The 25,815-nt window shown below is 41.2% G+C and overlaps 1 protein-coding gene across 1 annotated transcript in view; it reads right to left on the bottom strand.

Moving 5' to 3' along the window:
• LOC121583164 (zinc finger protein 366-like) overlaps nucleotides 1-24,659 on the bottom strand; it is a 43,382-nt gene extending 18,723 nt beyond the window's left edge. Inside the window, exons 1-6 of the mRNA XM_045214030.1 lie at nucleotides 24,533-24,659; nucleotides 21,665-22,693; nucleotides 4,100-4,267; nucleotides 3,679-3,829; nucleotides 2,597-2,788; nucleotides 719-893 (exon numbers count right to left, since the gene is read on the bottom strand). Of these exons, the coding sequence (XP_045069965.1) occupies nucleotides 719-893; nucleotides 2,597-2,788; nucleotides 3,679-3,829; nucleotides 4,100-4,267; nucleotides 21,665-22,689 (1,711 nt within the window). The 5' untranslated portion in view covers nucleotides 22,690-22,693; nucleotides 24,533-24,659. The remainder of the gene's footprint in view (nucleotides 1-718; nucleotides 894-2,596; nucleotides 2,789-3,678; nucleotides 3,830-4,099; nucleotides 4,268-21,664; nucleotides 22,694-24,532) is intronic.
• Between the last annotated feature and the right edge of the window lie 1,156 nt (nucleotides 24,660-25,815).

The raw sequence follows: 25,815 nt of genomic DNA, 5'->3' as shown, positions 1-25,815 counted from the left end.
TTCTTTGGCGCACATGACAACACAAATGGGAAGTAGTCCAGGAGCGACAAAATTAGGGCCCGTAGGACCTGTCTGGTTGATTGAGATGTCACGAAAGCAGAGCAAAGCTTTATCTTGGACAGACTTCTTCCCATTTTAGCAACCATTGAGTTGTATATCTACTGTATATGTTTTGATCATGACCTCTTGCTATCTAGTGTTATACCCAGCAGTTTAGTCTCCTCAACTGGCTCAATCACCACAGTAATCAATAATAGATATAGATGAGGTTTAGGGTTGAGTGAGTGATTTGTCCCAAAAAAAATGCTTTAGTTTTTTTATATATATATATTTAGCAGCAACCTATTGCTAGTTACATTTACATTTTAGTCATTTAGCAGACGCTCTTATCCAGAGCAACTTACAGTTAGTGAGTGCATACATTTTCATACTGGCCCCCCGTGGGAAACGACCCACAACCCTGGCGTTGCAAGCGCCATGCTCTACCAACTGAGCTACATGTTAAGGGTGTCAGTTATTTATTTTACTGTCGTAGCCGACGTGTATACTGTTGAGTCATCAGTGTACATAGACTGCCTGAACACTGGGGAAAGGAGACATATATCACAATCTGACTGGCTGATTCTGATTTAGCTTCAGGGTAGGAAGGTTGTAGGAAGTCTCACTGCAGAAAGGGAGGTACCATATGATGAATCCCTCCATAGCATGGAGTGCTTACCTCTTGCATTCAGGCCCATGTCCATGATCCCGTGTTTGACTTTCATGTGGCGGGTGAGGTTCCCCTTCAGCGTGAACTTGCTGGGGCAGTAGAGGCACTTGAAGGGCCTGCTGTCAGAGTGCAGGTGCATATGGCCCATCAGGTTATGCATTCTGTTGAACTCCTTCCCACACAGCTGAAAACAAGGAAGAACAAAAAGAAAATAGTCAGATATGTGCTCGCGGACCAACCAATAAGGTGCATGAATTAAAGAACAAACAGAAAGTGGAACAGATTTATTTTTGGCATTAAAAGACTTCATCAAGCTCCAAGGAAAGCATTGCATGTGCTCGGAAGCAACAGACAATCAGCTTATAAACCCAAACCAGCATTTTGGCAAATAATTATTGTAATTTTTCCTCAAACAAATGCATTGAATACCAACTATTGAAATAGTTTGTGTACACATTCCTTGATTACAATTTGGAAATTCCATTATTCCTCGAACCACATCTGTACCCCTTCATGGTATAGTAAACACCATTCAAGGGCAGAAAAACCACGGCAAGTCTAAAACTGTGTCCATTGATCAAACTTTCCTCTCTATCAAACAACTGATGTGTAAGATGACGAATCCTCACAGCATTCAGAGCTGTAATAGGAGCTGGACGTAATCATGAATGAATGTGCGCACACACCCACAGACACACACACATGCACGCACACACACACACACACAAACACACACACACAATACCACACACACACACACAGAGAGAAAGAATCAGCGAGACAGGGCCAGAAGAGGAGGGATGGGAAGGGCAACTCCTGCGCTGTCCTTCCTCTGTATTCTTTTTGATTAGGGTTTCCTTCAGGAGGAGAGAGGGACTGTAAACTGTCCAAGAGGACCGTGAGAAAACAGGAAGCGTTCCCTCCAGCAGCAGAGAAAGCGAGATGAAATCTATTTGCAGGGCCTGTTCTCCGGGGAGGCTGGGGGCCATTGTTAGAGAGGCAGTTTGTGCAGCGATATCCTTCCTATGGACGAGGAGGGATCTCACTGCCAAATCTTCTCTCTGTCTACAATCTCCTCATCGTCTCAACTCTCCTACTAGAGAACAAGGTCACACAGACACTCAGAAACAGTGTTGAGCTGCTTCAGAGTGTCTATTGGCTTCTCTAATTTAAATGTGGTCCCACTTAACATTACAGAGACTTTCTATTATAGTAATAACACTATTTTTTGTTGACCCCTTTTTTTGTGATATCCAATTGGTAGTTACAGTCTTGTCCCATCGCTGCCACTCCCATGCGGACTCGGGAGAGGCGAAGGTTGAGAGCCACGCGTCCTCCGAAACACGACCCCGTCAAGCTGCACTGCTTCTTGACACACTTAACCCGGAAGCCAGCCACACCAACGTGTCAAAGGAAACACCGTACAGCTGGCGACCAAAGCCAGCGTCCATGCGCCACAAGGTGTTGCTAGAGCACGATGGGACAAGGACATCCCGGCCAGTCACACCCTCCCCTAACCCGGACAACGCTGGGCCAATTGTGCGCCGCCTCATGAGTCTTCCAGTCGCGGCCGGCTGCGACACAGCCTGGGATTGAACCTGAATCTGTAGTGACACCTCTAGCACTGATCAGTGCCTTAGACCACTGCACCACTCAGGAGGCCCATAACACTACTTTTCCCTAACACAACCCTCGGTGTTCAAGTAACCAAGCAGAGTTAAATTAGTGCACAAAAAGATGGACAAAGACATGCAAGGCAGATAGTGGGACTATTGACATGCATTTATCTTCAGATACCCTGGCTTTAAAAGGAGTTGTTGTATGTTGTCATAAATGAAACTGTCTCTAGCGCTCTCCTCAATATATTGCATATATCAGAACACTCACCTTGCATTTATAGGGTTTGATGTCAGAGTGGACGATCATGTGGGCCTTGAGGGTCTGTTTCTGAACAAAGCTCTTGAAGCAGAGGTGGCACTGGTAGGCCCGGATGTTAGTATGGATCAGGACGTGGCGCTTCATGTTGGCCAAGAGGGTGAACTCCCGACCACAGATACTACACTTGTGCTCCTTCACCCCCTGAGAGAGAGAGAGAGAGAGAGAGACAGAGAGAGAGAGAGAGAGAGAGAGAGAGAGAGAGAGAGAGAGAGAGAGAGAGAGAGAGAGAGATGTTTGTTTAAATAACCATCATAGTGGAAAATTGTCTTACATCTTGACAAGGCCGTCAGGGACAAGAAAGACATCATAGCAAGATGTTAGCATGACAACAAGAGAGCGGATGCCTTGTATCATCTGAACAAGGCAGAATAATAGGATTCTCACAATATTCCGTGACTGAACCTGTAGCTACTGTTATTGTAGCATGCACTCACATCTCTCTCTAAAGTCTCATTTGTCTGTTTGCTGGGCTCAAGGTTTTTGAGGAGAGCTGCTCTTTGTCCTGGCTTCACCATGTAGTACTAAAAGACAGTTTGAAGCAGAAACAATTATGTGAAATGTGTAGTGTGAAAGTCATCATACTGTCATGTATGTCCTACGCAGGACTGCCCAACCCTGTTCCTGGAGAGCTACCGTCCTGTAGGTTTTTGCTCCAACCCTAATCTAGCACACCTGATTCTAATAATTAGCAGGTTGATAAGATGAATCAGGTTAGTAACACCTGGGGTTGGAGCGAAAACCTACAGGAGGGTAGCTCTCCAGGAACAGGGTTGGGCAACCCTGTCCTATAGCAAAACCATTTCATGTCAACAAATGTAAAGGCCCCTGATGTAGGTTAAGTGTCATGGCACTAGCCAGCTGATACTGTCAACAGGTAAAGCCTGCCTTAACACCCACTGATTCACAGGTAGACACTTCATCTCCACAACACAACACAACCTAGCCCTGCAAAGACATGTCCCTCCAAACACACATGTTGACATTAGTGGACAGTAGGATGTGGACAGTATGAAGACCCCACCCAGTCATACCTTATGTGTAAGTGTGTGCTGTTTGAGGTGATGGGACTGTATAAACTCCATGCCACATTCGCTGCAGATGTATGGCCGGATGTCTTTGTGCTTCATCATGTGGTTCTGTAGCTGGCTGGGGTACTGGAAGCTCTTCTGGCACTCACTACACCTGGACAGAAAACAGACACTTGCTACACCTGGACAGAAAACTATAGAAATAGAATGAGAATTAGAATTGAGAATGAAATAGAAATGTAATTCTATACAGAAAACCCACACTCTGTTTCCTGAAAACCCGCTTGTTTTTTTTAAACTGCCAAACCCACAAATCTTCCAGTGGAGGTCATGTAAAATATCTACAAGCAGAAATAGGGGTAACAGACATATGAGGTAATGTGCAGCCTAGATGGTGTTTCTGGGCATACGTAACGTAGGCTACCTGTAAAGGGTGGGTCCTCTGTGGGCTGTCAGGTGTCTCTTGAGCTGGGCCAGAGTGGGGAAGTCCAAACCACACTCCACACACACATTCTCCTGGCCTTTCTCATGCTTCAGCTCATGGGCCCGCAGCTCACTAGGATAGGCAAAACCCCTCCCACACACCCCACAACTGGAGAGGAGAGGAGAGGAGAGGAGAGGAGAGGAGAGGAGAGGAGAGGAGAGGAGAGGAGAGGAGAGGAGAGGAGAGGAGAGGAGAGGAGAGAGAGGAGAGGAGAGGAGAGGAGAGGCAAATAGATTGTTTTTATCCCAATGGATAATTTGTTTAACAGAAAGTAGACTAACTTGCATGCATCAAGAGTAATTATAAGTCATAGGAGAGAGTGGGTTAAGTTGAGCCACCCTTGTTACTTGGAAACAATCCACAAAATTAATTATTTGACCAAATATTTAGGAAGAGGTCATAATTTCATGGAGTCTGTGAAGGAAGAAAAACCACATGGAAAAAGTGTTAAGCAAGTTAGTTAAAAAAAACACAGATTTATTGTGTTTGTATCTAAACCAAAGTAGATAATTTAAAGATTGTTCTATACATCAGTTGGGGCCTCTACAATGTTAGAAAAAGGGTTCCAAAACGGTTCTTCGGCTGTCCCCATAGGAGAACCCTTTTTGGTTCAAGGTAGAACTACGCTCAGTGGTCAGTTTATTAGGTACACCCATCTAGCACCTGGTCGGACCCCCCTTTGCCTCCAGAACAGCCTGAATTCTTTGGGGCATGGAAACGTTGCTCAATTGTTATCAAAGGACCTAACGTGTGCCAGGAAAACATTCCCCACACCATTCCGTTGACACCAGGCAGGATGGGTCCATAGACTCATGCTGCTTAAGCCAAATCCTGACTCTCCCATCAGCAAGATGCAACAGGAACCGGGATTCGTCAGACCAGGCAATGTTTTCCACTCCACAATTGTCCAGTGTTGGTGATCGCGTGCCCACTGGAGCCGCTTCTTCTTGTTTTTAGCTGATAGGAGTAGAACCCGGTGTGGTCGTCTGCTGCAATAGCCCATACGTGACAAGGGCCGACGAATTGTGCATTCCGAGATGTCGATTTGTACACCACTGTTGTACTGAGCCGTTACTTGCCTATTTGTGGGCCGCCAGTTAGCTTGCACGATTCTTGCCATTTTTAAAAATGTAGTTAACCTTTATTTAACTAGGTAAGTCAGTTAAGAACAAAATCTTATTTACAATGATGGCTTACCCCGGCCAAACCCAGACGACGCTGGGCCAATTGTGCGCCGCCCGATGGGACTCACAAGCACAGCCGGATTGTGATACAGCCTGGAATCAGAGACGCCTCTAGCACTGAGATGCACTGAGATGCACTGAGATGCAGTGCCTTAGACCGCTTTGCCCATTCTCCTTCGACCTCTCATCGACGAGCTGTTTTCGCCCACAGGTCTGCCACTGACTGTTTGTCGCACCATTCTCGGTAAACCCTAGAGACTGTCGTGCTTGAAAAGCTTAGGAGGGCCGCCGTTTCTGAGATACTGGATCCATCACGCCTGGCACTGACGATCATACCACGCTCAAAGTCACTTAGGTCACTCATTTTGCCCATTCTAACGTTCAATCGAACAGTAACTGAATGCCTCGATGCCTGTCTGCCTGCTTTATATAGCAAGCCATGGCCACGTGACTCACTGCCTGTAGAAGTGAGCCATTGTCGTGAACTGGGTGATATACCTAATAAACTGAGTGTATGTAGATACCTTTGTTAGAAAGAATACTATATTTCCCTTGACGGAGTGATGCTAAATGTAAAACATACCTCGCTCTCTCATACTGATGATTATTCATTGACAGGTCTATCTTTGGTCTACGTTTGTTCTATCCTTGGTCTATGTTTGAGTCACAGACTAGGCATGTAATGTAAGGTCCTTGTTGATTAACTCATTTTCTTAGTTCTCGGCTAGACTAAGTAAAGAGTAACTCTAGACTGGTAACTCTAGACTAGTGACTCCAGTAACTCTAGACTAGTAACTCCAGTAACTCTAGACTAGTAACTCCAGTAACTCTAGACTAGTAACTCTAGACTAGTAACTCCAGTAACTCTAGACTAGTAACTCCAGTAACTCTAGACTAGTGACTCCAGTAACTCTAGACTAGTAACTCTAGTAACTCTAGACTAGTAACTCTAGACTAGTGACTCCAGTAACTCTAGACTAGTGACTCCAGTAACTCTAGACTAGTAACTCCAGTAACTCTAGACTAGTAACTCCAGTAACTCTAGACTAGTAACTCCAGTAACTCTAGACTAGTAACTCTAGACTAGTAACTCCAGTAATTCTAGACTAGTAACTCCAGTAACTCTAGACTAGTAACTCCAGTAACTCTAGACTAGTAACTCTAGACTAGTAACGCCAGTAACTCTAGACTAGTAACTCCAGTAACTCTAGACTAGTAACTCCAGTAACTCTAGACTAGTAACTCCAGTAAATATAGTCTAGTAACTCCAGTAACTCTAGACTAGTAACTCTAGACTAGTAACTCCAGTAACTCTAGACAAGTGACTCCAGTAACTCTACACTAGTAACTCTAGTAACTCTAGACTAGTAACTCTAGACTAGTAACTCCAGTAACTCTAGTCTAGTAACTCCAGTAACTCTAGACTAGTAACTCTAGACTAGTGACTCCAGTAACTCTAGACTAGTAACTCCAGTAACTCTAGACTAGTATCTCCAGTAACTCTAGACTAGTAACTCCAGTAACTCTAGACTAGTAACTCTAGACTAGTGACTCCAGTAACTCTAGACTAGTAACTCCAGTAACTCTAGACTAGTAACTCCAGTAACTCTAGACTAGTGACTCCAGTAACTCTAGACTAGTAACTCCAGTAACTCTAGACTAGTAACTCCAGTAACTCTAGACTAATAACTCCAGTAACTCTAGACTAGTAACTCTAGACTAGTAACTCTAGACTAGTAACTCCAGTAACTATATTCTAGTGACTCCAGTAACTCTAGACTAGTAACTCTAGACTAGTGACTCCAGTAACTCTAGACTAGTAACTCTAGTAACTCTAGACTAGTAACTCTAGACTAGTAACTCCAGTAACTCTAGACTAGTAACTCCAGTAACTCTAGACTAGTAACTCTAGTAACTCTAGACTAGTAACTCTAGACTAGTAACTCCAGTAACTATATTCTAGTGACTCCAGTAACTCTAGACTAGTAACTCTAGACTAGTGACTCCAGTAACTCTAGACTAGTAACTCTAGTAACTCTAGACTAGTAACTCTAGACTAGTAACTCCAGTAACTCTAGACTAGTAACTCCAGTAACTCTAGACTAGTAACTCTAGTAACTCTAGACTAGTAACTCTAGTCTAGTAACTCCAGTAACTCTAGACTAGTAACTCCAGATTAGTGACTCCAGTAACTCTAGACTAGTAACTCCAGTAACTCTAGACTAGTAACTCTAGACTAGTAACTCCAGTAACTATAGTCTAGTAACTCCAGTAACTCTAGACTAGTAACTCTAGACTAGTAACTCCAGTAACTCTAGACTAGTAACTCCAGTAAATCTAGACTAGTACTACAATAACTCTAGACTAGTAACTCTTGACTAGTGACTCCAGTAACTCTAGACTAGTAACTTCAGTAACTCTAGACTAGTAACTCCAGTAACTCTAGACTAGTAACTCTAGACTAGTAACTCCAGTATAATTAGACTTGTAACTCCAGTAACTCCAGACTAGTAACTCTAGACTAGTAACACCAGTAACTCTAGACTAGTAACTCCAGTAACTCTAGACTAGTAGCTCCAGTAACTCTAGACTAGTAACTCCAGTAAATATAGTATAGTAACTCCAGTAACTCTAGACTAGTAACTCTAGACTAGTAACTCCAGTAACTCTAGACAAGTGACTCCAGTAACTCTAGACAAGTGACTCCAGTAACTCTAGACTAGTATCTCTAGTAACTCTAGACTAGTAACTCTAGACTAGTAACTCCAGTAACTCTAGACTAGTAACTCCAGTAACTCTAGACTAGTATGCTCCAGTAACTCTAGACTAGTAACTCCAGTAACTCTAGACTAGTAACTCCTAGACTAGTGACTCCAGTAACTCTAGACTAGTAACTCCAGTAACTCTAGACTAGTAACTCCAGTAACTCTAGACTAGTGACTCCAGTAACTCTAGACTAGTAACTCCAGTAACTCTAGACTAGTAACTCCAGTAACTCTAGACTAATAACTCCAGTAACTCTAGACTAGTAACTCTAGACTAGTAACTCTAGACTAGTAACTCCAGTAACTATATTCTAGTGACTCCAGTAACTCTAGACTAGTAACTCTAGACTAGTGACTCCAGTAACTCTAGACTAGTAACTCTAGTAACTCTAGACTAGTAACTCTAGACTAGTAACTCCAGGAACTCTAGACTAGTAACTCTAGTAACTCTAGACTAGTAACTCTAGACTAGTAACTCCAGTAACTCTAGTCTAGAAACTCCAGTAACTCTAGACTAGTAACTCCAGATTAGTGACTCCAGTAACTCTAGACTAGTAACTCCAGTAACTCTAGACTAGTAACTCTAGACTAGTAACTCCAGTAACTATAGTCTAGTAACTCCAGTAACTCTAGACTAGTAACTCTAGACTAGTAACTCCAGTAACTCTAGACTAGTAGCTCCAGTAACTCTAGACTAGTAACTCCAGTAACTCTAGACTAGTAACTCTTGACTAGTGACTCCAGTAACTCTAGACTAGTAACTCCAGTAACTCTAGACTAGTAACTCCAGTAACTCTAGACTAGTAACTCTAGACTAGTAACTCCAGTAACTCTAGACTAGTAACACTAGACTAGTAACTCCAGTAACTCTAGACAAGTGACTCCAGTAACTATAGACTAGTAACTCCAGTAACTATAGTCTAGTAACTCCAGTAACTCTAGACTAGTAACTCTAGACTAGTGACTCCAGTAACTCTAGACTAGTAACTCCAGTAACTCTAGACTAGTATCTCCAGTAACTCTAGACTAGTAACTCCAGTAACTCTAGACTAGTAACTCTAGACTAGTGACTCCAGTAACTCTAGACTAGTAACTCCAGTAACTCTAGACTAGTAACTCCAGTAACTCTAGACTAGTGACTCCAGTAACTCTAGACTAGTAACTCCAGTAACTCTAGACTAGTAACTCCAGTAACTCTAGACTAATAACTCCAGTAACTCTAGACTAGTAACTCTAGACTAGTAACTCTAGACTAGTAACTCCGGTAACTATATTCTAGTGACTCCAGTAACTCTATACTAGTAACTCTAGACTAGTGACTTTAGTAACTCTAGACTAGTAACTCTAGTAACTCTAGACTAGTAACTCTAGACTAGTAACTCCAGTAACTCTAGACTAGTAACTCCAGTAACTCTAGACTAGTAACTCTAGTAACTCTAGACTAGTAACTCTAGACTAGTAACTCCAGTAACTCTAGTCTAGTAACTCCAGTAACTCTAGACTAATAACTCCAGATTAGTGAATCCAGTAACTCTAGACTAGTAACTCTAGACTAGTAACTCCAGTAACTATAGTCTAGTAACTCCAGTAACTCTAGACTAGTAACTCTAGACTAGTAACTCCAGTAACTCTAGACTAGTAACTCCAGTAACTCTAGACTAGTATCTCCAGTAACTCTAGACTAGTAACTCTTGACTAGTGACTCCAGTAACTCTAGACTAGTAACTCTAGACTAGTAACTCCAGTAACTCTAGATTAGTAACTCCATTAACTCTAGACTAGTAACTATAGACTAGTAACTCTAGACTAGTAACTCTATACTAGTAACTCCAGTAACTATAGTCTAGTAACTCCAGTAACTCTAGACTAGTAACTCTAGACTAGTGACTCCAGTAACTCTAGACTAGTAACTCTAGACTAGTAACTCTAGACTAGTGACTCCTGTAACTCCTAGACTAGTGACTCAGTAACTCCTAGACTAGTAACTCCAGTAACTCTAGACTAGTAACTCCAGTAACTCTAGACTAGTAACTCCAGTAACTATAGACTAGTAACTCTAGACTAGTAACGCCAGTAACTCTAGACTAGTAACTCCAGTAAATCTAGACTAGTAACTCCAGTAACTCTAGACTAGTAACTCTAGACTAGTAACTCCAGTAACTCTAGTCTAGTAACTCCAGTAACTCTAGACTAGTAACTCTAGACTAGTGACTCCAGTAACTCTAGACTAGTAACTCCAGTATCTCTAGACTAGTATCTCCAGTAACTCTAGACTAGTAACTCCAGCAACTCTAGACTAGTAACTCTAGACTAGTGACTCCAGTAACTCTAGACTAGTAACTCCAGTAAATATAGTCTAGTAACTCCAGTAACTCTAGACTAGTAACTCTAGACAAGTGACTCTAGTAACTCTAGACTAGTATCTCTAGTAACTCTAGACTAGTAACTCTAGACTAGTAACTCCAGTAACTCTAGTCTAGTAAATCCAGTAAATCTAGACTAGTAACTCTATACTAATGACTCCAGTAACTCTAGACTAGTGACTCCAGTAACTCTAGACTAGTGACTCCAGTAACTCTAGACTAGTAACTCCAGTAACTCTAGACTAGTGACTCCAGTAACTCTAGACTAGTAACTTCAGTAACTCTAGACTAGTGACTCCAGTAACTCTAGACTAGTAACTCCAGTAACTTTAGACTAGTAACTCCAGTAGCTCTAGACTAGTAACTCCAGTAACTCTAGACTAGTGACTCCAGTAACTCTAGACTAGTAACTCAAGTAATGCTAGACTAGTAACTCCAGTAACTCTAGACTAGTAACTCCAGTAACTCTATACTAGTAACTCTAGACTAGTAACTCTAGACTAGTGACTCCTGTAACTCTAGACTAGTGACTCCAGTAACTCTAGACTAGTAACTCCAGTAACTCTAGACTAGTAACTCCAGTAACTCTAGACTAGTAACTCCAGTAACTATAGACTAGTAACTCTAGACTAGTAACGCCAGTAACTCTAGACTAGTAACTCCAGTAAATCTAGACTAGTAACTCCAGTAACTCTAGACTAGTAACTCTAGACTAGTAACTCCAGTAACTCTAGTCTAGTAACTCCAGTAACTCTAGACTAGTAACTCTAGACTAGTGACTCCAGTAACTCTAGACTAGTAACTCCAGTATCTCTAGACTAGTATCTCCAGTAACTCTAGACTAGTAACTCCAGCAACTCTAGACTAGTAACTCTAGACTAGTGACTCCAGCAACTCTAGACTAGTAACTCCAGTAAATATAGTCTAGTAACTCCAGTAACTCTAGACTAGTTACTCTAGACAAGTGACTCTAGTAACTCTAGACTAGTATCTCTAGTAACTCTAGACTAGTAACTCTAGACTAGTAACTCCAGTAACTCTAGTCTAGTAAATCCAGTAAATCTAGACTAGTAACTCTATACTAATGACTCCAGTAACTCTAGACTAGTGACTCCAGTAACTCTAGACTAGTGACTCCAGTAACTCTAGACTAGTGACTCCAGTAACTCTAGACTAGTAACTCCAGTAACTCTAGACTAGTGACTCCAGTAACTCTAGACCAGTAACTTCAGTAACTCTAGACTAGTGACTCCAGTAACTCTAGACTAGTAACCCAGTAACTTTAGACTAGTAACTCCAGTAGCTCTAGACTAGTAACTCCAGTAACTCTAGACTAGTGACTCCAGTAACTCTAGACTAGTAACTCAAGTAATTCTAGACTAGTAACTCCAGTAACTCTAGACTAGTAACTCCAGTAACTCTATACTAGTAACTCTAGACTAGTGACTTTAGTAACTCTAGACTAGTAACTCTAGTAACTCTAGACTAGTAACTCTAGACTAGTAACTCCAGTAACTCTAGACTAGTAACTCCAGTAACTCTAGACTAGTAACTCTAGTAACTCTAGACTAGTAACTCTAGACTAGTAACTCCAGTAACTCTAGTCTAGTAACTCCAGTAACTCTAGACTAATAACTCCAGATTAGTGACTCCAGTAACTCTAGACTAGTAACTCCAGTAACTCTAGACTAGTAACTCTAGACTAGTAACTCCAGTAACTATAGTCTAGTAACTCCAGTAACTCTAGACTAGTAACTCTAGACTAGTAACTCCAGTAACTCTAGACTAGTAACTCCAGTAACTCTAGACTAGTATCTCCAGTAACTCTAGACTAGTAACTCTTGACTAGTGACTCAGTAACTCTAGACTAGTAACTCCAGTAACTCTAGACTAGTAACTCCAGTAACTCTAGACTAGTAACTCTAGACTAGTAACTCCAGTAACTCTAGACTAGTAACTCGAGTAACTCTAGACTAGTAACTATAGACTAGTAACTCTAGACTAGTAACTCTATACTAGTAACTCCAGTAACTATAGTCTAGTAACTCCAGTAACTCTAGACTAGTAACTCTAGACTAGTGACTCCAGTAACTCTAGACTAGTAACTCTAGACTAGTAACTCTAGACTAGTGACTCCTGTAACTCTAGACTAGTGACTCCAGTAACTCTAGACTAGTAACTCCAGTAACTCTAAACTAGTAACTCCAGTAACTATAGACTAGTAACTCCAGTAACTATAGACTAGTAACTCTAGACTAGTAACGCCAGTAACTCTAGACTAGTAACTCCAGTAACTCTAGTCTAGTAAATCCAGTAAATCTAGACTAGTAACTCTATACTAATGACTCCAGTAACTCTAGACTAGTGACTCCAGTAACTCTAGACTAGTGACTCCAGTAACTCTAGACTAGTAACTCCAGTAACTCTAGACTAGTGACTCCAGTAACTCTAGACTAGTAACTTCAGTAACTCTAGACTAGTGACTCCAGTAACTCTAGACTAGTAACTCCAGTAACTTTAGACTAGTAACTCCAGTAGCTCTAGACTAGTACTCCAGTAACTCTAGACTAGTGACTCCAGTAACTCTAGACTAGTAACTCAAGTAATGCTAGACTAGTAACTCCAGTAACTCTAGACTAGTAACTCCAGTAACTCTATACTAGTAACTCTAGACTAGTAACTCTAGACTAGTGACTCCTGTAACTCTAGACTAGTGACTCCAGTAACTCTAGACTAGTAACTCCAGTAACTCTAGACTAGTAACTCCAGTAACTCTAGACTAGTAACTCCAGTAACTCTAGACTAGTAACTCTAGACTAGTAACGCCAGTAACTCTAGACTAGTAACTCCAGTAAATCTAGACTAGTAACTCCAGTAACTCTAGACTAGTAACTCTAGACTAGTAACTCCAGTAACTCTAGTCTAGTAACTCCAGTAACTCTAGACTAGTAACTCTAGACTAGTGACTCCAGTAACTCTAGACTAGTAACTCCAGTATCTCTAGACTAGTATCTCCAGTAACTCTAGACTAGTAACTCCAGCAACTCTAGACTAGTAACTCTAGACTAGTGACTCCAGTAACTCTAGACCAGTAACTCCAGTAAATATAGTCTAGTAACTCCAGTAACTCTAGACTAGTAACTCTAGACAAGTGACTCTAGTAACTCTAGACTAGTATCTCTGTAACTCTAGACTAGTAACTCTAGACTAGTAACTCCAGTAACTCTAGTCTAGTAACTCCAGTAAATCTAGACTAGTAACTCTATACTAATGACTCCAGTAACTCTAGACTAGTGACTCCAGTAACTCTAGACTAGTGACTCAGTAACTCTAGACTAGTGACTCCAGTAACTCTAGACTAGTAACTCCAGTAACTCTAGACTAGTGACTCCAGTAACTCTAGACTAGTAACTTCAGTAACTCTAGACTAGTGACTCCAGTAACTCTAGACTAGTAACTCCAGTAACTTTAGACTAGTAACTCCAGTAGCTCTAGACTAGTAACTCCAGTAACTCTAGACTAGTGACTCCAGTAACTCTAGACTAGTAACTCAAGTAATTCTAGACTAGTAACTCCAGTAACTCTAGACTAGTAACTCCAGTAACTCTATACTAGTAACTCTAGACTAGTGACTTTAGTAACTCTAGACTAGTAACTCTAGTAACTCTAGACTAGTAACTCTAGACTAGTAACTCCAGTAACTCTAGACTAGTAACTCCAGTAACTCTAGACTAGTAACTCTAGTAACTCTAGACTAGTAACTCTAGACTAGTAACTCCAGTAACTCTAGTCTAGTAACTCCAGTAACTCTAGACTAATAACTCCAGATTAGTGACTCCAGTAACTCTAGACTAGTAACTCCAGTAACTCTAGACTAGTAACTCTAGACTAGTAACTCCAGTAACTATAGTCTAGTAACTCCAGTAACTCTAGACTAGTAACTCTAGACTAGTAACTCCAGTAACTCTAGACTAGTAACTCCAGTAACTCTAGACTAGTATCTCCAGTAACTCTAGACTAGTAACTCTTGACTAGTGACTCCAGTAACTCTAGACTAGTAACTCCAGTAACTCTAGACTAGTAACTCCAGTAACTCTAGACTAGTAACTCTAGACTAGTAACTCCCAGTAACTCTAGACTAGTAACTCGAGTAACTCTAGACTAGTAACTATAGACTAGTAACTCAGACAGTAACTCTAGACTAGTAACTCCAGTAACTCTAGACTAGTAACTCCAGTAACTCTAGACTAGTAACTCTAGACTAGTGACTCCAGTAACTCTAGACTAGTAACTCCAGACTAGTAACTCTAGACTAGTGACTCCGTAACTCTAGACTAGTGACTCCAGTAACTCTAGACTAGTAACTCCAGTAACTCTAGACTAGTAACTCCAGTAACTATAGACTAGTAACTCCAGTAACTATAGACTAGTAACTCTAGACTAGTAACGCCAGTAACTCTAGACTAGTAACTCCAGTAAATCTAGACTAGTAACTCCAGTAACTCTAGACTAGTAACTCTAGACTAGTAACTCCAGTAACTCTAGTCTAGTAACTCCAGTAACTCTAGACTAGTAACTCTAGACTAGTGACTCCAGTAACTCTAGACTAGTAACTCCAGTAACTCTAGACTAGTAACTCCAGTAACTCTAGACCAGTAACTCCAGCAACTCTAGACTAGTAACTCTAGACTAGTGACTCCAGTAACTCTAGACTAGTAACTCCAGTAAATATAGTCTAGTAACTCCAGTAACTCTAGACTAGTTACTCTAGACAAGTGACTCTAGTAACTCTAGACTAGTATCTCTAGTAACTCTAGACTAGTAACTCTAGACTAGTAACTCCAGTAACTCTAGTCTAGTAAATCCAGTAAATCTAGACTAGTAACTCTATACTAATGACTCCAGTAACTCTAGACTAGTGACTCCAGTAACTCTAGACTAGTGACTCCAGTAACTCTAGACTAGTGACTCCAGTAACTCTAGACTAGTAACTCCAGTAACTCTAGACTAGTGACTCCAGTAACTCTAGACTAGTAACTTCAGTAACTCTAGACTAGTGACTCCAGTAACTCTAGACTAGTAACTCCAGTAACTTTAGACTAGTAACTCCAGTAGCTCTAGACTAGTAACTCCAGTAACTCTAGACTAGTGACTCCAGTAACTCTAGACTAGTAACTCAAGTAATTCTAGACTAGTAACTCCAGTAACTCTAGACTAGTAACTCCAGTAACTCTATACTAGTAACTCTAGACTAGTGACTTTAGTAACTCTAGACTAGTAACTCTAGTAACTCTAGACTAGTAACTCTAGACTAGTAACTCCAGTAACTCTAGACTAGTAACTCCAGTAACTCTAGACTAGTAACTCTAGTAACTCTAGACTAGTAACTCTAGACTAGTAACTCCAGTAACTCTAGTCTAGTAACTCCAGTAACTCTAGACTAATAACTCCAGAACCCTAACTCTAGACTAGTAACTCCAGTAACTCTAGACTAGTAACTCCCTAGACTAGTAACTCCAGTAACTATAGTCTAGTAACTCCAGTAACTCTAGACTAGTAACTCTAGACTAGTAACTCCAGTAACTCTAGACTAGTAACTCCAGTAACTCTAGACTAGTATCTCCAGTAACTCTAGACTAGTAACTCTTGACTAGTGACTCCAGTAACTCTAGACTAGTAACTCCAGTAACTCTAGACTAGTAACTCCAGTAACTCTAGACTAGTAACTCTAGACTAGTAACTCCAGTAACTCTAGACTAGTAACTCGAGTAACTCTAGACTAGTAACTATAGACTAGTAACTCTAGACTAGTAACTCTATACTAGTAACTCCAGTAACTATAGTCTAGTAACTCCAGTAACTCTAGACTAGTAACTCTAGACTAGTGACTCCAGTAACTCTAGACTAGTAACTCTAGACTAGTAACTCTAGACTAGTGACTCCTGTAACTCTAGACTAGTGACTCCAGTAACTCTAGACTAGTAACTCCAGTAACTCTAGACTAGTAACTCCAGTAACTATAGACTAGTAACTCCAGTAACTATAGACTAGTAACTCTAGACTAGTAACGCCAGTAACTCTAGACTAGTAACTCCAGTAAATCTAGACTAGTAACTCCAGTAACTCTAGACTAGTAACTCTAGACTAGTAACTCCAGTAACTCTAGTCTAGTAACTCCAGTAACTCTAGACTAGTAACTCTAGACTAGTGACTCCAGTAACTCTAGACTAGTAACTCCAGTATCTCTAGACTAGTATCTCCAGTAACTCTAGACCAGTAACTCCAGCAACTCTAGACTAGTAACTCTAGACTAGTGACTCCAGTAACTCTAGACTAGTAACTCCAGTAAATATAGTCTAGTAACTCCAGTAACTCTAGACTAGTAACTCTAGACAAGTGACTCTAGTAACTCTAGACTAGTATCTCTAGTAACTCTAAACTAGTAACTCTAGACTAGTAACTCCAGTAACTCTAGTCTAGTAAATCCAGTAAATCTAGACTAGTAACTCTATACTAATGACTCCAGTAACTCTAGACTAGTGAATCCAGTAACTCTAGACTAGTGACTCCAGTAACTCTAGACTAGTGACTCCAGTAACTCTAGACTAGTAACTCCAGTAACTCTAGACTAGTGACTCCAGTAACTCTAGACTAGTAACTTCAGTAACTCTAGACTAGTGACTCCAGTAACTCTAGACTAGTAACTCCAGTAACTTTAGACTAGTAACTCCAGTAGCTCTAGACTAGTAACTCCAGTAACTCTAGACTAGTGACTCCAGTAACTCTAGACTAGTAACTCAAGTAATTCTAGACTAGTAACTCCAGTAACTCTAGACTAGTAACTCCAGTAACTCTAGACTAGTAACTCCAGTAACTCTAGACTAGTAACTCCAGTAAATATAGTCTAGTAACTCCAGTAACTCTAGACTAGTGACTCCAGTAACTCTAGACTAGTAACTTCAGTAACTCTAGACTAGTGACTCCAGTAACTCTAGACTAGTAACTTCAGTAACTCTAGACTAGTGACTCCAGTAACTCTAGACTAGTAACTCCAGTAACTTTAGACTAGTAACTCCAGTAGCTCTAGACTAGTAACTCCAGTAACTCTAGACTAGTAACTCCAGTAACTCTAGACTAGTAACTCCAGTAACTCTAGACTAGTAACTCCAGTAAATATAGTCTAGTAACTCCAGTAACTCTAGACTAGTAACTCTAGACTAGTAACTCCAGTAACTCTAGTCTAGTAACTCCAGTAACTCTAGACTAGTAACTCTAGACTAGTGACTCCAGTAACTCTAGACTAGTAACTCCAGTAAATCTAGACTAGTATCTCCAGTTACTCTAGACTAGTAACTCCAGTAACTCTAGACTAGTAACTCTAGACTAGTGACTCCAGTAACTCTAGACTAGTAACACCAGTAACTCTAGACTAGTAACTCCAGTAACTCTAGACTAGTGACTCCAGTAACTCTAGACTAGTAACTCCAGTAACTCTAGACTAGTAACTCTAGACTAGTGACTCCTGTAACTCTAGATTAGTGACTCCAGTAACTCTAGACTAGTAACTCCAGTAACTCTAGACTAGTAACTCCAGTAACTCTAGACTAGTAACTCTAGACTAGTAACTCCAGTTACTCTAGACTAGTAACTCCAGTAACTCTAGAGTATTAACTATAGACTAGTAACTCTAGACTAGTAACTCTAGACTAGTGACTCCTGTAACTCTAGACTAGTAACTCTAGTAACTCTAGACTAGTAACTCTAGACTAGTGACTCCTGTAACTCCTGTAACTCTAGACTAGTGACTCCAGTAACTCTAGACTAGTATCTCCAGTAACTCTAGACTAGTAACTCCAGAAACTCTAGAGTAGTAACTCCAGTAACTATAGACTAGTAACTCTAGACTAGTAACTCCAGTAACTCTAGACTAGTAACTCTAGACTAGTAACTCCAGTAACTCTAGACTAGGAACTCCAGTAACTCTAGACTAGTAACTCTAGACTAGTAACTCCAGTAACTCTAGTCTAGTAACTCCAGTAACTCTAGACTAGTAACTCTAGACTAGTGACTCCAGTAACTCTAGACTAGTAACTCCAGTATCTCTAGACTAGTATCTCCAGTAACTCTAGACTAGTAACTCCAGCAACTCTAGACTAGTAACTCTAGACTAGTGACTCCAGTAACTCTAGACTAGTAACTCCAGTAAATATAGTCTAGTAACTCCAGTAACTCTAGACTAGTAACTCTAGACAAGTGACTCTAGTAACTCTAGACTAGTATCTCTAGTAACTCTAAACTAGTAACTCCAGTAACTCTAGTCTAGTAAATCCAGTAAATCTAGACTAGTAACTCTATACTAATGACTCCAGTAACTCTAGACTAGTGACTCCAGTAACTCTAGACTAGTGACTCCAGTAACTCTAGACTAGTGTCTCCAGTAACTCTAGACTAGTAACTCCAGTAACTCTAGACTAGTGACTCCAGTAACTCTAGACTAGTAACTTCAGTAACTCTAGACTAGTGACTCCAGTAACTCTAGACTAGTAACTCCAGTAACTTTAGACTAGTAACTCCAGTAGCTCTAGACTAGTAACTCCAGTAACTCTAGACTAGTGACTCCAGTAACTCTACACTAGTAACTCAAGTAATTCTAGACTAGTAACTCCAGTAACTCTAGACTAGTAACTCCAGTAACTCTAGACTAGTAACTCTAGACTAGTAACTCCAGTAACTCTAGACTAGTAACTCCAGTAACTCTAGACTAGTAACTCCAGTAAATATAGTCTAGTAACTCCAGTAACTCTAGACTAGTAACTCTAGACTAGTAACTCCAGTAACTCTAGTCTAGTAACTCCAGTAACTTTAGACTAGTAACTCCAGTAGCTCTAGACTAGTAACTCCAGTAACTCTAGACTAGTGACTCCAGTAACTCTAGACTAGTGACTCCAGTAACACTAGACTAGTAACTCCAGTAACTCTAGACTAGTGACTCCAGTACCTCTAGACTAGTAACTAAAGTAACTCTAGACTAGTGACTCCAGTAACTCTAGACTAGTAACTCCAGTAACTTTAGACTAGTAACTCCAGTAACTCTAGACTAGTAACTCCAGTAAATATAGTCTAGTAACTCCAGTAACTCTAGACTAGTAACTCTAGACTAGTAACTCCAGTAACTCTAGTCTAGTAACTCCAGTAACTCTAGACTAGTAACTCTAGACTAGTGACTCCAGTAACTCTAGACTAGTAACTCCAGTAAATCTAGACTAGTATCTCCAGTTACTCTAGACTAGTAACTCCAGTAACTCTAGACTAGTAACTCTAGACTAGTGACTCCAGTAACTCTAGACTAGTAACTCCAGTAACTCTAGACTAGTAACTCCAGTAACTCTAGACTAGTGACTCCAGTAACTCTAGACTAGTAACTCCAGTAACTCTAGACTAGTAACTCTAGACTAGTGACTCCTGTAACTCTAGATTAGTGACTCCAGTAACTCTAGACTAGTAACTCCAGTAACTCTAGACTAGTAACTCCAGTAACTCTAGACTAGTAACTCCAGTAACTATAGACTAGTAACTCTAGACTAGTAACTCCAGTAACTCTAGACTAGGAACTCCAGTAACTCTAGACTAGTAACTCTAGTAACTCTAGACTAGTAACTCTAGACTAGTAACTCCAGTTACTCTAGACTAGTAACTCCAGTAACTCTAGAGTATTAACTATAGACTAGTAACTGTAGACTAGTAACTCTAGACTAGTGACTCCAGTACTCTAGACTAGTAACTCTAGTAACTCTAGACTAGTAACTCTAGACTAGTGACTCCTGTAACTCCTGTAACTCTAGACTAGTGACTCCAGTAACTCTAGACTAGTATCTCCAGTAACTCTAGACTAGTAACTCCAGAAACTCTAGACTAGTAACTCCAGTAACTATAGACTAGTAACTCTAGACTAGTAACTCCAGTAACTCTAGACTAGTAACTCTAGACTAGTAACTCCAGTAACTCTAGACTAGGAACTCCAGTAACTCTAGACTAGTAACTATAGACTAGTAACTCTAGACTAGTAACTCTATACTAGTAACTCCAGTAACTATAGTCTAGTAACTCCAGTAACTCTAGACTAGTAACTCTAGACTAGTGACTCCAGTAACTCTAGACTAGTAACTCTAGTAACTCTAGACTAGTAACTCTAGACTAGTGACTCCTGTAACTCTAGACTAGTGACTCCAGTAACTCTAGACTAGTAACTCCAGTAACTCTAGACTAGTAACTCCAGTAACTCTAGACTAGTAACTCCAGTAACTATAGACTAGTAACTCTAGACTAGTAACTCCAGTAACTCTAGACTAGTAACTCCAGTAACTCTAGACTAGTAACTCCAGTAACTCTAGACTAGTAACTCTAGACTAGTAACGCCAGTAAATATAGTCTAGTAACTCCAGTAACTCTAGACTAGTAACTCCAGTAACTCTAGACTAGTAACTCCAGTAACTATAGACTAGTAACTCTAGACTAGTAACTCCAGTAACTCTAGACTAGTATCTCCAGTAACTCTAGACTAGTAACTCCAGTAACTCTAGACTAGTAACTCTAGACTAGTGACTCCAGTAACTCTAGACTAGTAACTCCAGTAAATAGAGTCTAGTAACTCCAGTAACTCTAGACTAGTAACTCTAGACAAGTGACTCCAGTAACTCTAGACTAGTATCTCTAGTAACTCTAGACTAGTAACTCTAGACTAGTAACTCCAGTAACTCAAGTCTAGTAACTCCAGTAAATCTAGACTAGTAACTCTAGACTAATGACTCCAGTAACTCTAGACTAGTGACTCCAGTAACTCTAGACTAGTAACTCCAGTAACTCTAGACTAGTGACTCCAGTAACTCTAGACTAGTAACTCCAGTAACTCTAGACTAGTAACTCCAGTAACTCTAGACTAGTGACTCCAGTAACTCTAGACTAGTAACTTCAGTAACTCTAGACTAGTGACTCCAGTAACTCTAGACTAGTAACTCCAGTAACTCTAGACTAGTAACTCCAGTAACTCTAGACTAGTAACTCCAGTAACTCTAGACTAGTGACTCCAGTAACTCTAGACTAGTAACTCCAGTAACTCTAGACTAGTGATTCCAGTAACTCTAGACTAGTGACTCCAGTAACTCTAGTCTAGACATAGATGGTCTCAGTACTGACCTGTATGGCTTCACGTCACTGTGCTGCATCATGTGTCTCTTCAGGTGGCTGGTCTGGGTGAAGGCCTTGTGGCACACCTGGCACTTGTGTGGCCGTGTGCCCTGGTGGGTGAGCAGGTGAGTGTGCAGGTGGCTCAGCTGCTTGAACCGATTCCCACACAGATGACAGCCGTGAGGCTTGATCCCGCTGTGGCCCAGGATGTGTGTGACCAGGTTATACTTGGATGTGTACGACTTCTCACACATACGGCACTTCCAACGCTTCTGATCTCCTCCTATATCTACGTGGTAGCTGTCGTCAATGTGGATGTTGAGACCCAGCTTCTCAGTGCTGGTCATCCCACCTCGGGGGCCTCCGTCTGGGCTGCGCCGACTAGGTCTGAGTGCATCTCTGGGGTAGAAGGCTCCAGGAGAGAGGTGCATGATGGGCCCAGGCATGAAGAAGGGGAAGGGGAGGAGGCTGGGGTGGAGAAGGGGGAAGAACGGGGGAGGAGGGTGGTGGCGGAGGAGAGGAGAGGGTGGCCACACAGGTGAGGGGCTGAGTGGTTCCTGTTTCACCTGAAACGGGAGGCCCATAGGTGGCTCATATCTGGACAGAGCCCTGTGGTGCAGCTGGAGATGGCTCAGGTCGATCATATCTGGGATGGGCATGGGAGAGGGAGGGAGACGTGGGCGAGGAGGGAGGGAGAACGGAAGGTGGGAGAGATCAACAGTCCTGGTGTTGCCTTGACACTCCACCTCCTCCATGTCTCCTGTAGGGGATTCGGAACCCTCAATTGTTTGTGGAGTTCTTTTGCATTTTTGGGAGCCTTCCCTCTGGGTGTAATGAATGCCCTCAGAGCCCAGGGGGCGATGGTGAGTCAGGGGGCTGTAGGCCTCTCTGGTCGGGACGAGGAAGAGTTTGGGCGGGTTCAGGTAGAGTGGAGGTGGGCTCAGATAAAGACTGTGGTGAGAGACAGGTCTCAGGTCTTCCCTATGAGGACTCCTCCTGTCTGATCTGAAACCTAGAATGTCTGTGTCCATCATTTACCTGCATGGGGAAATATACAGAGGAAATCTGTTATTTATGTCAACCATTACAATATGATTACCATAAGCATGCTTCTCCAACACCTGAGGAAGAGAAACAGTCCTTCTTTAGGAGTTACCTACCTACTGCACAGGTAGCCGTGACAACACTAATCGCTGTCCTCTCTGTTACACCTTTATAGCCTGTCACTTCTCGCTTCTGTACTGCCATCCCTTCTTCCTCTACCATCCATCCCTCTGAAACAGGAACTAACATTCACTTCTCCCCTCTCTCTGCTTTGTTCATCTTTTTGCATGGATGGGTGGAAGGGTGCCCATCTCCTTTTGTCCTCCACTACGACTCTGTGTTAGATCTCTTACTGTGCTCTGAAGAAGCACAGGTTCCAAACAAATGGACCACTTTGTAGATCTGCATACTCTACTTAAGAAGAGCCAACCAACTACATCCACTATAGAGTAGCCTGTGAATGATTAGATTCATATTGGCATTTTTGTAGTTATGAGCTGAAGACAGTTGGTGGGAGGGACACAGGAGATTAGATGTGATAGAGGGAATCATAAAATCAAACAGTGAAGTGTTCAACTTCTGCAGTTCGGCTAAAAGAGGATGAGACAATACTGTTAGTAGCCCTTTCCTGCAGTCAATGACCAAAAGCGCCCTCTTTGGCCTCATGGGTAGAATGTTATTAATATTTTTCATAATTACATAATTAATCAATTTTTTTTTTTTTTACAACGAAGATCCTGTGTTTCAATGTCAAATAAAGTGTAATATTGGAATGCAAACTCAAAATTGAATACATTTCACCTCTATATCTGTCATTGTACAGGTGTCTTCTTTTTCTAAAGCCCATACCCATGTGTATGAGGTGTATACTTTTGCTTCAAAGTAGATTTGTTGAAGACTACAAAGAATCACTCTGTGTGACCCTGATTTTGCCCACTGCTGTAAAAGGTTAATTAATAATGATGCCAGTTATGTAAATACAGTGTGGGTGACATTTCTCTGAACTGCTATCGTTCTACAGAGCAAACCAGTGAGAACTTCCAATGTTGATAGGGATTGGGATGGTGATGGTCATCATAAAGGATAAAGATTAGGTCACAATTAAATTCTTGTTAATAAAAATACACTTAACAAATGGGCTACTCTAAGCTTCAATTTGTTATTGCATTCACAGTGTGAAAAGAATATCATGATGTGAAGAATACGATATAAAAATATTAAGATATTATGAAAACATGTACAGTAACCTGTTAAATCAAATGTTTCCTCACATGCACACAGATGACAACCAGATATCAAGGCATATTCAAACAATTTCTCTATGATTTTTATGAATCACCTCAAATACTTTCACTCCGTTACTCTGCTCCACACATAGCACTATCAGACACAAGTACTTACAATATCTCTATTTAGGGATTACACACACTTTCTCAAACATTTTTTAAACGCTAAATGTTTCTCCAGAACCATGCCCCTACTGTCTATTCTACACAGAACATGGTGCAGTATTGTGGTCCTCTGTAGCTCAATTGGTAGAGCATGGCGCTTGTAACGCCAGGGTAGTGGGTTCGATCCCCGGGACCACCCATACGTAAAAATGTATGCACGCATGACTGTAAGTCGCTTTGGATAAAAGCGTCTGCTAAATGGCATATTATTATTATTATTGAAAGACCCCTCTGTGTCTTTCTCTCTCTGTCTGTCTGCCCTGCCAGTGTGTATCCCCAGTGAATACAATACAACATAGCTCACACATTAAAACAGAAGCCCCTCCTCACCCTCCTGTCATCCCATGCCCTGTTAGTCCTCAGCTGGACCTGAGACACTCACCAGCTCAGTGTAGGCTCAACCTCTCTGTCCTCTGTACTGTGGCAGAAGTGCAGTAGCTGTGTGTTAGGCTGGATACTAGCTCCTGTACCGATCTCTCTGGCCTGCTGCTGTCCTGACAATGAGCCACCCGTCCACGGACAACATTTGAAGTGACTTAAGAAAGAGAACAGGAACAATCGCTTTGTTCTCATTTTTCAGATGAGTACCTTCGGAGAGAAGGAAGGAAGGGAGGGGAGAGGAAGTCAACAAGCCTAGTGCCTTCCTGCTGAAAAATAAGGAAACACTAGATAGACATCTTCATTTCTCTACAAAATAAGGATTTACACAGCTTTCAGAGAGACTGGATGAGGCTTGTTTTAAACAATTGAATAGTAGTACAATGCTGATTGAATATTGTACGTTAGTAAACAGGCATGCAAGTCTAGGAGAGGAGTTTTAGACTGCCAACACCAACAGTTCTGGGAATCACTTTCACAATCCTGCTTTTTCCATCCTTCAGATTACCACCCACATGCTAGATTCACACTGGTTAAACATTATAACACTGTATGTATCTATAAAGTTAGTTAGTGCAATAATGGATTCAGGATATGTGGAAAAATTTGGTGCTGGAAAGACAATTATGCATAGATTATTTAATTGGCCAATTAGGAACCACCACAGAAAGGTAATGCATATGTTGTCTTGTGAAGCTGGTGTATGCTCTGTGAATGCTCATGCTTATGTTATAAAGTTTAAGTGTCTTGATGACATGACTTCAGTATTCCAAGTCATTTAGACACACATCTAAATCAAAGTGAAGGATTGAGTTGGCTCATGTAGGACAGTGTAACATGTAGTGAATCAATACAGCAACATGGGGGAAGGAGAACCCCACTGCACCATGAGAGGAGAGCTCAGTTGTTGGCCAAATTATGTCTGACTGGTAGTTTGCTAGGTCACAGAGCAGCAACACTATGGGCCATTTCAAATACTCTTTAAAAGTGATGAAGGGTGCATATACAACATATTTGAACTGGGCCATCATTGATCTCTCAGTCAGGCCTATACACAAGCAAATAGACACGTTCCTGGCAGCAACACCAAGCCTTTTCTTGTCTTACCTCACAGTGACTCTTCATAGTGGGTACTGACTCTGAAAGGTTGAAAACTGTGATGTCACATAAATCTTATGACACGTGTATGTACCGATCATCTGATGTAAACTCTTCCCCCATAATTTAACAGATATATTGACCCTGCCTTTCTCCATCAATACAGGATTACTAATCCGGAAGGCACTA

The sequence above is a fragment of the Coregonus clupeaformis genome, unplaced genomic scaffold, assembly GCF_020615455.1.
Source record: "Coregonus clupeaformis isolate EN_2021a unplaced genomic scaffold, ASM2061545v1 scaf0185, whole genome shotgun sequence".
NCBI classification, from domain to species: Eukaryota; Metazoa; Chordata; class Actinopteri; order Salmoniformes; family Salmonidae; genus Coregonus; species Coregonus clupeaformis.
This window is presented reverse-complemented; position numbering and strand designations above follow the sequence as displayed.